This window comes from Zootermopsis nevadensis, unplaced genomic scaffold (genome assembly GCF_977971745.1).
Source record: "Zootermopsis nevadensis isolate Lab colony 2312 unplaced genomic scaffold, Znev_1.0 Znev_ptg000009l, whole genome shotgun sequence".
Lineage (NCBI taxonomy): Eukaryota > Metazoa > Arthropoda > Insecta > Blattodea > Termopsidae > Zootermopsis > Zootermopsis nevadensis.
In genome coordinates this window covers 4892490-4906416 of record NW_028259141.1, presented here as the reverse complement: position 1 = coordinate 4906416, position 13927 = coordinate 4892490, and the positions used below count along the sequence as shown (strand labels likewise).

Genomic DNA, 13927 nt, shown 5'->3' with positions numbered 1-13927 from the left:
ATATTAATTAGCCCATGATGGTGACTACAATGGCGAAGGAACTGATTATGACACATATTACTTAAGAAAACGAAATAAAAAACTTGTACCTTGCTACAGTCAGCACTGGATCTGAATACCGAGGCCTAAAAAATGTCCTGAACGAGATGTCCGTATCATTACAAGCATACAATAAAATACAAATCCCCCACACAATTATCACATTCTGATAAATGTAAAACTTTAAATTCGGGAATAAACTGACGTTTTGGGTTATCTGCTATGCAACGAGAACTTCCCACAGTATATAGTCTGAGCTACTGCAAAAGCGTCGTTGAATAGACCATAAATAAATAAAAGTAACTTCACGGCAAATCCCCAGATGACTCCACCTCAAAACGAGCCAATGCAACTAACATGCGTCCAGAGGAGCCCAATTCGATTCCATCTGGCAAGCTGCCATTTTACATGAGGTTTCTCACGGCTTCTCATTTGTTCCACGACTTTATCTTACCTACAAACTGACCACAACCGTTTCTTATGATAAATAACCACCTCAATTACGTCGTAGTTAGATTATCCACAAATCAATCTTTCACATTTCTTTGTTAAATACCACACTGCTGGTATGAATATACTCAAGTTCCATGATTTAATGTAGCACAAAGTCGCCCCGGCTGGAACCAAACTGAGCTCTCCTGTATAACACAGACTCTTCACAATCTAAACACGTAAACATCAAACAGATGTTACTTTGGAGACAACGGAAACAAATTATAGTAGCCTACTTTTATTTTACGCCTGCATACATACTTATTCCTACTTTTAGTTTACACATGTCTGCTGAGTTTAATGCGAAGTCAGCACGACAAATGCTATTGCCATTTCCTAAAACACCGAATAAACACGTCTTCACATATTACCTGCATTTCATTCATTACTTCACTTACCATTCCTGCACTAGGGATCGAGAAGATGACCATCATAGCTGTAATTCCTGCAGTTACTACTAGGCCGTGATTTTTTGTTCCTTCATCTCTCTATTAAAACTTGCAAAGAAAAAGTCTGCAGCCTGATTATATGAACACAAATAGTAAACGTAATTTCACTAACACATTCATAGCACTGTACACACGATAAGACTTGGAGATACCATCCGCAAATGAGATAAGATGTTTACACACGAAATAAACACTTGTTGCACAAAAAAGACACACACCAACTTTCCGACACAAACTAGACAGCAATGCATACAAAAGTAGTTCTACAATCGCCCGCTCTGTGACGCTTTGTATAGCCTGACCGTAGTACTACAATGGCCGGTAGGTGGCAGTACAAACCAATTCCTTTTATCCCGACATCTATTGTCTGTAATAGCAGACTTTGTTTAATTTACAAAATAAATTTCTTATACAAAAGCAAATTTTGTTTGTCTGTTAGCACTCCCACGTAACCCTTTCAAACCGAAGCTTATCTTCATATCTAAACATCAGACCACATCTCGAAGAAAACACAAAATATAACCGCTACAAATCAAGTACTTAATGCTGTGAGATTTCAGATTCTCACAATGGCAAGTATGAAAATCTGTCTTCTGCTTTGTAGGGCCATTCTGATGATGGTGGCAGCAAGCATCTCTGATGATAGCCACTTTCATATTGAATCTTGCCAGAACGTGAAATCTCAATTATTTTCTGCTGGGCAACAAAAAATCGCATGTTACCCAGCAGCCCTGAGGATGAGAGCAAAAGTTTCTCTCGAAACATTGGCAGAAGACTTATTTACCATTCAGCCACCTGATACAGCTTGTAACCTGAGTCTTTCATCAAATATAGCAAAAATAATGCGTAGCTTACCATTATTTACCTGCAGAATATCCCTAGTTATGCAAAAACAAGAGTTTCTCAGAAATCACAGCATGAAAATATGCCGATCTTGAGATACCAAAAATTTTGTTCAAAGAAAAGAAAATTGCTTCAATTCCACTATATCAGTTTATGCCTAGACAATTGACACAATTCTATCCCTTGCTCATTCTTGCAACAGTTTCCAGGCTTATTCGCATGTCACACCTAAAACAAAAGTTGTAAGCAGTTAGTATTGCAATAGGATTAGGATGGACAATGTCAAAAAAACAGGATTCTGGAACACACATTTCAAATCACTGCATTTCAGACAACTAAGAAAGTGTATTTGATACAAAAGCTACCTTACTTTTTCGTAATATTTCACAAAAATTAACTTAGTACAAACATTCCTTCTTGCTTCAGAGGCAGTGAGTTAGCTGAATCCACAAATATTACTCTAAAATAAAAATAAAAAGAAGATATTTTAAAAGTTATACAAAGGTAGTGGCGGTGGGGAGGGCAGTATTCTCCTATTGGTTTCTTTTGATTTGTTTCCCCACACAATAATCAATAACAATCAATAAAATATTTACAGTATACCATTATTATTCACAGTAGCATGAGTCTGCATGTCTTTTGATTCTGACTATGGGCACACAAAACAATTTCTATTTCCAACTTATATGTCACCTCAGTTAAAATATTTTTCCTATGTACTTCTCTACTACAGTTACTTGTGTAATGATAATGTCCCAACATTTTCCCACACTTGGATATAAGTTTGCTTCTCAGAAGAAAATTTTTTTTTAACTAGTCTCATGTTCGAAGGTGCCGAGGAGGATATGGGATGGGCTTAATCTCCATACTAATTACATAACTAGATTCATAATTATTTGTATCCTTGTCTCCATATATTAGGCACCATCTTGACAAGACAGTTGAGAAATATCACACACTGAGGATGCCAAAAAGACAAAAAAAACCCTGCAAATTACAAACACATGAAGGAAGATACAAACTAAAAAACTAATTGTAATATTCACTGAGGAATCAATATCTAAGCTGCATTCATGTCTCTCCCTTGTCACAGTGGATCTATGCATAATGCTCACTCGTTTTAAGTCCTGAATGTTTTTAACACAATGTTGAAACTTCAGGAGGTATGCAGTAATATCAATTATATATGAAGAGGCAAACCCTCCTCAAGATGGTCACTTAACACAACACTCAGTAAAAAATAGAGATTCACCTACGCAGCGATATCTGATATAATTATCTTATACAATAGTGAACCCTCCTCCTTCGAGGGTTTGTGTATCATGATTTTGCCTACTCATGGCTGCCCACCCGTGTCAGTACCTACATAGATATCACGCCACATCGAGTGTATTTTGTAATTTTTGCAGTTCTTAAAACTGATGTTTTTTCCATGTGTTTAACCACCCTGCCAACTCTCAGCCATGAACACCAATGTCATATAAATAAATACCAACAATGGTTTCAAGTTTATTGATCATTTATTAATGTTATTTTAATAATTAAAATTTTTTTTTATTAATTTTAAGTATCATTTCACGAGGGTCCGCAGTGGCCGCGCGGTCTGAGGCGTGGGCCTTGTGCCGCTTGGACCGTGGGTTCGAATCCCACTCAAGCCATGGATGTTTTTCTGTGTTGTGCTGTCCTGCGTACAGGTAGAGGCCTTGCGACGGGCCGATCCCTCGTCCAAGGAGTCCTACCGAATGTCCATAGATCAAGCCAACTAATAAAAATTTTGGGACCCGTAAAATGTAGAAACATTGTTAAACCGGAAAAAGAAGAAGTATCATTTCACAATTTTGAATATCATGTTTTATGCATTCGTGATCCCCTAATACCATTTTTTCTGTAAGGTCTTAACTTTGCACTTCACAGCTTTACCATTCACGGAAATTTTAAAGAATGTTACCTCTGTGAACACAAGAAAATAATTTCTCCTACTCTCACTCCATGATTATATGATATACTGCTGAAAGGTGTTACCTTTAGTCTTGCGCATTTTGAACTGCCACAGAACCCTTTCATTTTTGTGGAAAAGCCTATGGACGAAATAACTTCTGTACTATAAAACAAAATGTCATGCTGCGACAATTGTATCAGAATAATACATTTACTGATGGGAGAAGATAATTTGATAGTTATTAGCATGCAGGTGAAGAGGTAAGCTGGTAAGAGAGAAAGTAATGCACACTTCCATTAAACAATAGAGGAAGGCAGACCATTTGAAGTTCTAGAAAAGTGATTCAAAGCAAGGAGAAACATTATCAGAAGGGTGACTGAGCATTGCCATGTAGAAACATAATAAACGTTTATCTGTGTGTACTCAGAAGAGAAAGAGACGTGTATTACGATTTGGAAAATAAGTGAATAAAAGCCAAACAGCCCACAAAGAGCACCTGGCCTGAGAAGGTACAAATGTTATTGATAAACAATTCTGGTTATTCCCCACTTAATGGTACCTGCACCTTGTCCTGGTGGTGGGCCTTGAGTACCTTAGTGGCGGTAGCATACCTACTGGTAGGGCCTCCCTAGCCAGATTGGTTGAGGAGGAGAGGTCAGACTAAGACAGGTACCCTGGTCCTCCAGGTTGAGGGTTGGTCGCAAGGCTTAACAACCTTGCACCGTAAAAAGGAAGATGTTTTGAAACCTCAACCTCGGACAGACGGACCTAACAAGAGGACCAAATGGAAGAGGAGAATTGAAGAGGCCATGGACCGAATATGGACTGGAGAGCCATAGAAGAAGAATTCTTGTTATTACCATGCTGTTGTTCATTGCAGCAGCATAGTAGACGAACCAAATTTCTTTTTGCTTTTAACATGTATCATAAACAGTCTTTGTAAATATTTAAACTCTCTACACTCGTTACACTATAGTTGTTATAGTAGCCAAAGTAAAACGATGTTACAAGTAGAGGAATGCCTGAAAAACCGTAGTTGGTGACTTTTGACAAAAGAACTATAAAATACAGGACAGGATTAGTCCTATTTGAAGCAAGAAATAATATAATTATAATGAAAATCAAACTCAGAAAGAACAAAGGATTCATAATGAACTGTGGCACAGTTAAAGACTCTTCTTTAATGTACTGGGAGAATAAAATAAATGATACAGCACGACTAGTAACCCAACAGCAAACATATATTCAGAGGTGTGACTGCTTGTTGAAAATGACATTATTTTATTGACCTTACTGCATGCAAGAAAGGTGACAAGATCTGAGATGGGAAAGTCTGTGAGAAGCTGAAAGACAAGGTGAAGAAAATAATCAATAAAATGGACCTTCTACTTAGCAATGCTTGGGAGGTAAGGCATTGTTAATACCCAGGATTTGAGGTTCTTGCATTCTTAGTATGCTTTGATACACAGGTAGGAAGACTTGGAGGGGGGGTTTAATCTAGCATCCCAAGACCACCAGGTACCTGAAACAGAAATTTAATCAAAGGAAATAAATACTTGCATCCTCAGTGGGTGACTTGATCTGCACCTACCATCACATAAATAAACACAACTCGTAGAAGAAGTTAAACTATTAAATGTGGGTTTTGCAAATACAAATCGCATAATTTGTAAAAAGTTTATAAATACTGTTAACTTTACACTTTCTCTGCTGGATACAAAATTCAACACATGCACGCCACTCTCTGCAGATTAATGCTAACATTGCACAGACAACAACAACACCACCATCACACCATTATGAGAAACTTTATAATTTTCCTTCTGCAACAGTCTCAGACAAATTCTGAACACATTCATCACCTGTGTGTCTGCGCAAGCCTTGCTGTTACTGTCTACGAGTTTAAATTCACGCAAAGGCTCCAGAGTCCAAGATGGTGGTCAGCATGTTAGTCTAAAAGATATGCACAGCAAGGCAACTCCAATGGTTTGCAGTCCTGTGGATTTATATTTGAACAAACACTATTAACAAATTCAGCCCCGGCTCTGTTTCACAGTAAAGACAACCCTGGAAGTCTTTACATAACATGGGAACATTACAAAACATTACTGAATGTCTAATTCAACAGCATAGCAAGAATCAAAATTCCTGAAACACAGCGATCATACAGCATACAGACAATATTTATTACAGCTGGCATATTTTTAGATTCTCCAGAAACCTGTGACATGATTATATTGGACACAACCCACCGTCCGAGGCACAGCATCCGTTATGATTAGGGGACACCCATATAAAACAACATACCCAGATAAGACGGCCATTTCTTGCTATTCTGATACTGCATGTTACATCAGCATCAATGTCAAGTAACATTTTTTGTGGCAAAACCTGATTTTTCAATACCCTTATGTACATACCTCTGTAATTTGCATTACCTACCTATACCTATGTGCATTTCCGGAGCCATTTTGGGGTAGAACAGACATTGTTTCAGGAATCTTCATTTTTCAAGGGAACATGCCTTCAAAACTATGATTTCTTTATAATGCCTCAACCACTGGTTTTTAGTTTGTTATTAAAAGTAATCAGAGTTGAATTAAAAGCCAATTTGTCTCAAGTGGTTTGTTTTACACAAGTCTCCCATGCTCATTATACTGGAAACTGCTTCCTTATAATAATATATGTAAACCAAGTTTTTTTTTTTTCCATCTGTATAGTTGTGAGACATGGACTAATGCCTTGAGTAAAGAACATAATCTGCAAATATCTTAAAACAAAGCACTGCAGAGTTGAAAAAATCTGAGAATTAATCAAATTACAGTATATAAAAAAAGACACCCTTCCCTTGCCCAATGTTGTTAACCCCTTCAAATCCAAATTATTAATACCTGGATTATAAAACAAATTGTTTTTGTTTCATGGAAAAAGATATTCACATCATATTTTTTTAATTGTGCTAATTATTTCTCTGAGTAACTTGAAAGGGTTAAGTGAGGTTATGATCTACCTTAACCTCAACTTGACAGTATCTGGAGTACATGCAGTTAAATCAAACAGATGGTTTAACTGAACAGGTTCAACTGCAGGCCTAGATGTTACAAAGTAATGGCCCTTCTAGATTTTATTACCATGAAATTAGTTTTTTTTATTCTTCTAGCAATGGCCAGGTTAGATGCTGGGACTCTCTGAATACTGATACAGTATGCAAATAGCAAAATAGGATATTCACAGGATCTCTGGGTTTGATGCCAGTGGTCCCCAAGATATGAATAATTTAACGGCAAACAGTCAAATATACACTATCCAAAACAATCATGTCACTGAATGTCAATGTTGGTATTCTCACAGTGGGCATACGCAGTCTCAGAGATTCCAATATAATCAAGATAGGAGCCATAACCACATGTTAGAACATGGGATTTGCTTCATGTACAGTTTATACACACATGCATACACAAGTACATTCAAACATTTACATAAAATAAAAGAACTAATAATATAACAAGTAATATAAATATATATAATGTAACAAACAGAGCCAGTTTTGAGTGGAACCTGTTAGAAACATGTCATTCCATATTTCTTACTTCTATGTGGCAGATCAAATAAACAAACTTTATCATATCTGCAGTGGCAACACAACAGAATCCATTTTTCTATTACAGCTTCTTTAATGGTTGTTGGAAGAAGGCACTTTAGGGTTTTTATCAGCCCTAATAAATTCTAAATGACATTTTCTCTCAAATTTATGCCCTCCACATTAAATAATGCAGACAGGCCCAAAGTCTTGCATAATAAGCATTGTGAATCTGCTTTCTTCTTTGAAGATGGCTGTCTTCTGGATTGTATCTACTCTGGTAGAGGATTACTGATGTTACAGAAGTGCTTCCAGCTTCCATCATCAGGAGCAAGCACCTCTAAAATATCAGTAAACTTGTTCCAGGCTACACAACACTAGAACCCAGAAGAGACCCCTCTTGATGTTCACCACCATAAAGACCTCAAATTCTGCTTAGTTCTCATTTCCAGAAACATTAATATCATAAGATAAATGTAAAGTAAGAAGGTGAAGTTAGTTTACACATATAAGAATGATGATGCTTCATGTCAATCTAATGTCTCCTACCTCTACAAAATTAAATTTTCCTCTAAGAGTAAAAATTTTGTTATGAACATTTCTGTACACAAAAAAACAGTTCAGGATCAAGATAATCTTTTACTCAAGTGAAACAATAATTTTTCATTATTTAATACAATTCTGTAAACCTTTTTTTTTACTAGGATAGATGCTCTACAACTGAACTATATTTTCTCAATTTATCAGAAGATGTGGGCAAGGTTATAACTAAATAATTAAACAATTTGTGTTCAGAAATCTATAAATGTACACAAGAATATCTCGAACAAAATTTATGAATATGCTGCCTTCTGCCAACAACAAATGTTTAACAAATTAAACAAGAAAGAAATCCCTCTAAATCTCCACCAAGATTCCACACACAAATGCCAACAAAAATCCATACTGGTCCTTTGATCTTCATCACATATTCACCTTTTAGCAATAATTGTTGCACAACTGGAAGATTTAATGTAAAATTGTTTGCATCTGGGTCTCTATGACACCAGGCACCAATACCCAGGAAAAGCAACAAATTTCCAAGATATATTTATCTCACCATCTACTTCTGTGATGAAACAAGTCACATATTTTCACAAAACCGCTAGGCTACCATTGTTCACCTAGCTATCTAGCCATCTGAAAATTCCTAGCCTTTTAAGGCACAAGTGTCATACTTCGGAGACTAATGTTGCTCATTGTCCTCATAATTTCAGTATGGCTCTGTGTGCCAGGGTTCCCAATCAATTCTCTGCAGGTAAATATATTCAGAATATGTATCAGGATTAAGACTTTGGTCTGAAGCCCGAAACAAATCACAAATTAACCTTATCCAGATTTCTTACATAAAATCAATTGTAATGGCTTTATATCATGTGGAGCAAACCTTTCAAATGAACACACACTTCACGTGACCCCAATGCGCTCAGAAAGCATTCCTGGACCAAAGACCATTCAGTTGCTCTGTGTAAGAGACATATGCCTCAGATTTTAAAAGAACTCTGTGCTCAAAAAGCAAAGACTGAGTTTCCTAGCAGTCAGTAATGACTGCAAAATGGATATCACTGAAATGCACCAAGACCCATAAGGAATTTTAATGTGATTAGGTATTCACTTCAATGGCAATCAGTCATGTGATGTGATGAGTAACAAGCTGCTTGTTGTACAGTGAGATTTTTTTAAGCAACCCAGAAAATCATGTAACAGATACAATGTGTGTATATAAAAGTTTAGGTTAACAACCTTGCACCATAAAAAGGAAGATATTTCGAAACTTCAATCAAAGCCTCAGACAGACGGACCTAACAGAGGACCGAATGGAAGAGGAGAATTGAGGAGGCCATGAACCGAATACGGACCGGAGAGCCATAGAAGAAGATATAAACTTCTAAGGAGGTTCTAGGAATATGTATGGAGCAATACATACCTTGCCATTTCTAAACGTTACTGTTCTATGCAGCTAAAGAAAAATCTTTTTACTATTACACTGCTAAGAAAGGATACCTCCATTGTTCTAGTTTCCCTTGTATATTCTACAAGCCAAGTGTTAGCTACAGTGCAAGTAAACCTCTATGTAGTGTAGTACAGTATAGGATCATACATAGTATAGTATAGTACAGTCAAAACAAAATGCGTGAGATACTGGCATCACTATAACATGACAACAATCATCCAATAATCAAATTTGATGCATGTTTCTAACCTCAAAGTCATGTCAACAACCGACATGTTAAATGGCACGACTGCTCTCTTTGCCTATATTCCTAGCAAAACATGCTATAAAAAACAATAAGCATCTCTTCAAGGGTGGCGGAGTCTGTGTTTATTTTATGCATCATTCCAAACAATGCCACTGCAATTAATGGCATATAAACACGTTACTTAAAAGTTACTTTCTGGCCAGGTACGTACTAACTTATTACAAGTTTAAAGAATCAAGGGGCAACTAAATTATTTTCACATACTTCCACTAGTCACAACTGAATACTTAGTGCGTTACTGTTACACCAAAATTTGTAAATTGTGTGATTTGAGGTTCTCGTGGCAGGGAGTAGGAAGACAACTGCTATCTTCTGGGTTGTAAAGCAGTGTAGTCTGGTAGAAGTTTACAAACATTTCAGAGGTGTGTGTTGTCTCCATCATCAGGCTAATGAGCCCTGATGATGAGCTTATTACTCTCTTAAACATTAGTAAACTTCTACCATACTACAAGGTGCTACAACCCAGAAGACAGAAATTTATCTCTATATTATGTATAAGCAGTAAAGACAGGAAACAAACAGTGTGAATTATAATAAACCTCCAGTAAATATACTATCTGATGCGCATCGTTATGCATCACCTGCATTGATAAACCAAACTCAGTTCTCATCCCTTACCGCCTATGATACACACCCAATTATACCCCCGATGTGAAATCACACCTACAAAGTATGAGTTAGACCTTGATCCACCCAATCCGTGACAACCAACCTCCAGTTATGAAACACACAAGTCTACCCATAAGTTCGAAATCCAAAGTAGTGTGCAGAGAGATATAAATGACAATGTGGGTAAGGGCCTCTTCCCAGTTTAAAACTAAAGAGTAAGTGGTACAATAACCTCCATAAAATGATTTCTGTCAACATTTTTAAAGACATGGCAGAACGACTTGAATCAAAGGAAGTACGACAATGTTAAAATATGACTGAACATTCATTGTTTTGCGTGAAGAACAGTGAGGATCAGTGTAATTCTTTACAGTCATTACATATTTCCTTCTACCACACACTAACTGTGCTTGTGCACATGTGCACATTAACACCACACAAGGTTAGTAAGAAGGCGGATCAGTGATGTGTATAGAAATTTTTGTGAAAGAGGCTTAAAGCCAGTTGATATTCATCAAAGACTTATAGTGAAGTTTCAAGATGACACACTGCTGAAAGCACATACGAGTGGTAATGTAATTCATTCTGCGACAGTTGTGAGACACCGAGTAATCTCATTGAGTTCTAAAGATGCTGACACCTTATTAGAAAGCTGGAACGTCACAGCTGGGAATGGGTTCATTTCTTGGCTGGACTGTGAAATGTGGCAAGACAAAGGTCATTTAATACACATCTGATAGCAAACAGGCAAGTACAAAATCTTTCACAGCTAAAAAATTTAAAACCAGAAGTATACGGGTAAGGTCATTTTTTTAAGAACAATAATGTGGTAAATGTGCACCATCATTCTAATAACCTGAAAACAAAGGTGAAGGCAGCAATGAGTGCATCAAAAACGTTGAGAAAAGAAAAATTCTTCACGAAAATGCTTAGCCCCATACACCAAAGACCATCACCACATTCAACATTCTGAAATGGAATATCACAGATGTCCCCAGATTTCCACTTCTCTGTACAGCTGAAAGAATTTTTGGGAGAAGAGGAGTTTTACACCAACACATTAGTGCAGGTATGTGCATGGCTACCAACCCTTACCACAAGCACTGGACAACTTTTGTATATGTAGGGACCACGCAACTAATGAAGATGTTAATTTATGCATTTCTCGCCAGTACTGAGGCAACAATCTAATGAACGTTATACTGGGAGATAACTTGAGTTCACATGAGCAACATATTTTAGAACTGAGTCGTGAGAATAAATCATCTCTTTTGATTACCACTAGAAAAACGCAGTGAGACAATGGTCTGCCATAATGTGCGAAAGAATATACTGATTTTCCAACTCGCCATTGATTTAAAAATGTACCAGAAGAATCTACCGTGTGGAATGGGTTTTAGTTTTATCAGACTAAAAATTATGTATTATACAAACATCACAATAAAAATAAATGATAAAGAAACGAAAATAACTCATTCAGATTCAAATAACACAATGATAAGTCCTTTCATGCTTCTTCTAGAGTGTCTTCAAAAGTAATTAACTTTGTGTTTGGGCAACGAACATCCATCTGTCACCATACAATTTCTTATACCATAAAAGAACACAGATCCAGATATAATTAGCCACATATTTCCTCCACAGAGCAAAATTCTGACAATTTACAAACTTGTCTGTGATTTTGTAAAAGAATCATCATAGGAAATGTATGATATCATCAACTTTGTCAACAATTATGCCCCATCAGAACCAACAGATTTATTTTGTAGCCAACGACATTTCCCCTCAATAATTTCACCTATCTTGCAGGAAAGTCATTGCAGATGAGTTTATTTACAAATTGAGAAGGTGACCTATTTCAAAATTTGGGAAACCCTGCAGTGAAGTGAACTTAGTTAATAGTTTGTCAGTCTCATCAAAAGGGTTACTGACTGCAGATCCCCTTATAACATGATCCGCTCCATCGTCCTTGAGCTGCTCGACCTTAGCAGTTTGTACAGCTCAACGCAAATCTATCAAATCCAGTGAACCTACCAACTATCATATACCTGTCAGTTTTTTTGAGATCATACTGGTGATTGTACTTCCAATGTCATCACTCCTATTTCTCTTTGACATCACAACGCATTGTGTCAATCTTCGCACATATCTTGAGGGCTGGACCGAGTTTCATGGACATTGCGGTCATCAGGTGGTCCTCCTTTAACAACAGGAGAGCCTGTCCATCAATCTCTTGGATAGCAAAGTCTTCCACGTAGTCTGAGCAGCCGGGGAGAGTCCGGATAAACTCACAAACATCTGAAACCTAAAACATCAAAAGCCAACATTAATGCAAGATTCCACAGAAGAAAACTAATGTATGAGAAATGTGAGTGGCTGATAGGACCAAGCAATCAAGATGAATTTTCTAACTAATCAACCAAATGTTTGTTAAAAAGCTAATAATGTACACCCTCCTCTAATGCAGGGTTATCCAAAGATCCAATTGCATGCGTGAAAATAAATGAAAACAATTACTTCTGAGCACGGAAAATAACAATGCTGCTTTAAAAGGTAAAGATGCTTTAGCTTTTGAATATGTATTTAAATAACCAACTTGTATCTCGAACCTAAAAGTTTGTGATGATATTTAATTATTTAAATAAAAAGTTTTTTGGATGTTATCCATCGTCTAATAAAATAATAAAATTGAATGTTTCAGAGATGGGTCTCTATCTCTGTCTTCCTTGTCCAGAGATATGGATTAGCTCTATCGATTGGGCCCAACAGAGTAGGTTACCTGAAGACGGAGATAGAGTCCCTCCCATCTCTGAAACATCATTCAATTTTATTATTTTATTTTATTTACATTTTTGTTTTACTGAGCTGTCATCCTGCAATTTATTATTACTCCTGCGTCTTCCACTCTCACCTTATCTCAAAAACTGCATGTAACCAGCAGCCTCAGTCTCTCTTACGTCATTACTGTGTTAAATTGTGTCATATTGTTTTCCCAAATTTTACTGTTTATTGCCCTCGGAAAGCATTGTGCATTCAAGATATAAAAGTGAAAGCAATAATGAAGCAAAGGAGTGTTGTTAGGACACGACACTAGATAAAAAAATAAAGATTCTAGAAGAGTTGCATGGTGGTATGAGTGCAGCACTTGGTCTAACATTCCATTGACATTTTATTTTAAACTCTTTCTGTTGGTATTTTACATTAACAGTTAAACTTTCCGGTGATACAATTACGTCAAACAATCTTCTGTTCAGAGGCCGTGTACAATGTGTGACACAAAGCTTCTCTTTGATTAATGTCAGCCTTTATGCAGTTTAACTTTTTACACAAACATGGCTCGGAGAACCAGCCATTGTGGTACAACCACTAAACTGTGCTAGACTGTGAGAGCTAGGGTAGCTCAGCCAGTACAGTATCTAACTATGGACACGAAGATCAGGTTTTGTCCAGATAAGCTCTGGGGGGAACCCCACTCCCTCCAACTAAACGGGATACTGGGAGATCCTTCCCCTTGTGATAAAGCGAGGGCTGGGGTGTGACCACTCACTTCCATCTAGTACTGAGGTCAATAATGAGTAGGAGCCCCCACCCACAAGATACCGTCAGGGCGTGTACTTTTAGTTCTGAACTGGATTGTATGATGTAACAGTTTATTTTCTTATAAATAAATAAACAG

At 37.0% G+C, this 13927-nt stretch overlaps 2 protein-coding genes across 24 annotated transcripts in view; both read right to left on the bottom strand.

Moving 5' to 3' along the window:
- LOC110833927 (coiled-coil domain-containing protein AGAP005037) overlaps positions 1-1239 on the bottom strand; it is a 412755-nt gene extending 411516 nt beyond the window's left edge. For 11 of the 17 annotated variants that reach the window (XM_087345614.1, XM_087345618.1, XM_087345621.1 and 8 more), the window contains exon 1: positions 930-1236. The gene's annotated coding sequence lies outside the window, so the exon portion shown is untranslated. Of the gene's footprint in view, positions 1-929 lie in introns of all 17 variants that reach the window. The other 6 variants (XM_087345626.1, XM_087345627.1, XM_087345628.1 and 3 more) reach the window with 2 other exon arrangements.
- A 909-nt stretch (positions 1240-2148) lies between these two features.
- The window catches only part of ph-p (polyhomeotic proximal), a 189933-nt gene continuing 178154 nt past the window's right edge, over positions 2149-13927 (bottom strand). For all 7 annotated transcript variants that reach the window (XM_087345879.1, XM_022075382.2, XM_022075385.2 and 4 more), the window contains one exon: positions 2149-12556. In XM_087345879.1, the coding sequence (XP_087202005.1) occupies positions 12353-12556 (204 nt within the window). In that variant the 3' untranslated portion in view covers positions 2149-12352. The remainder of the gene's footprint in view (positions 12557-13927) is intronic.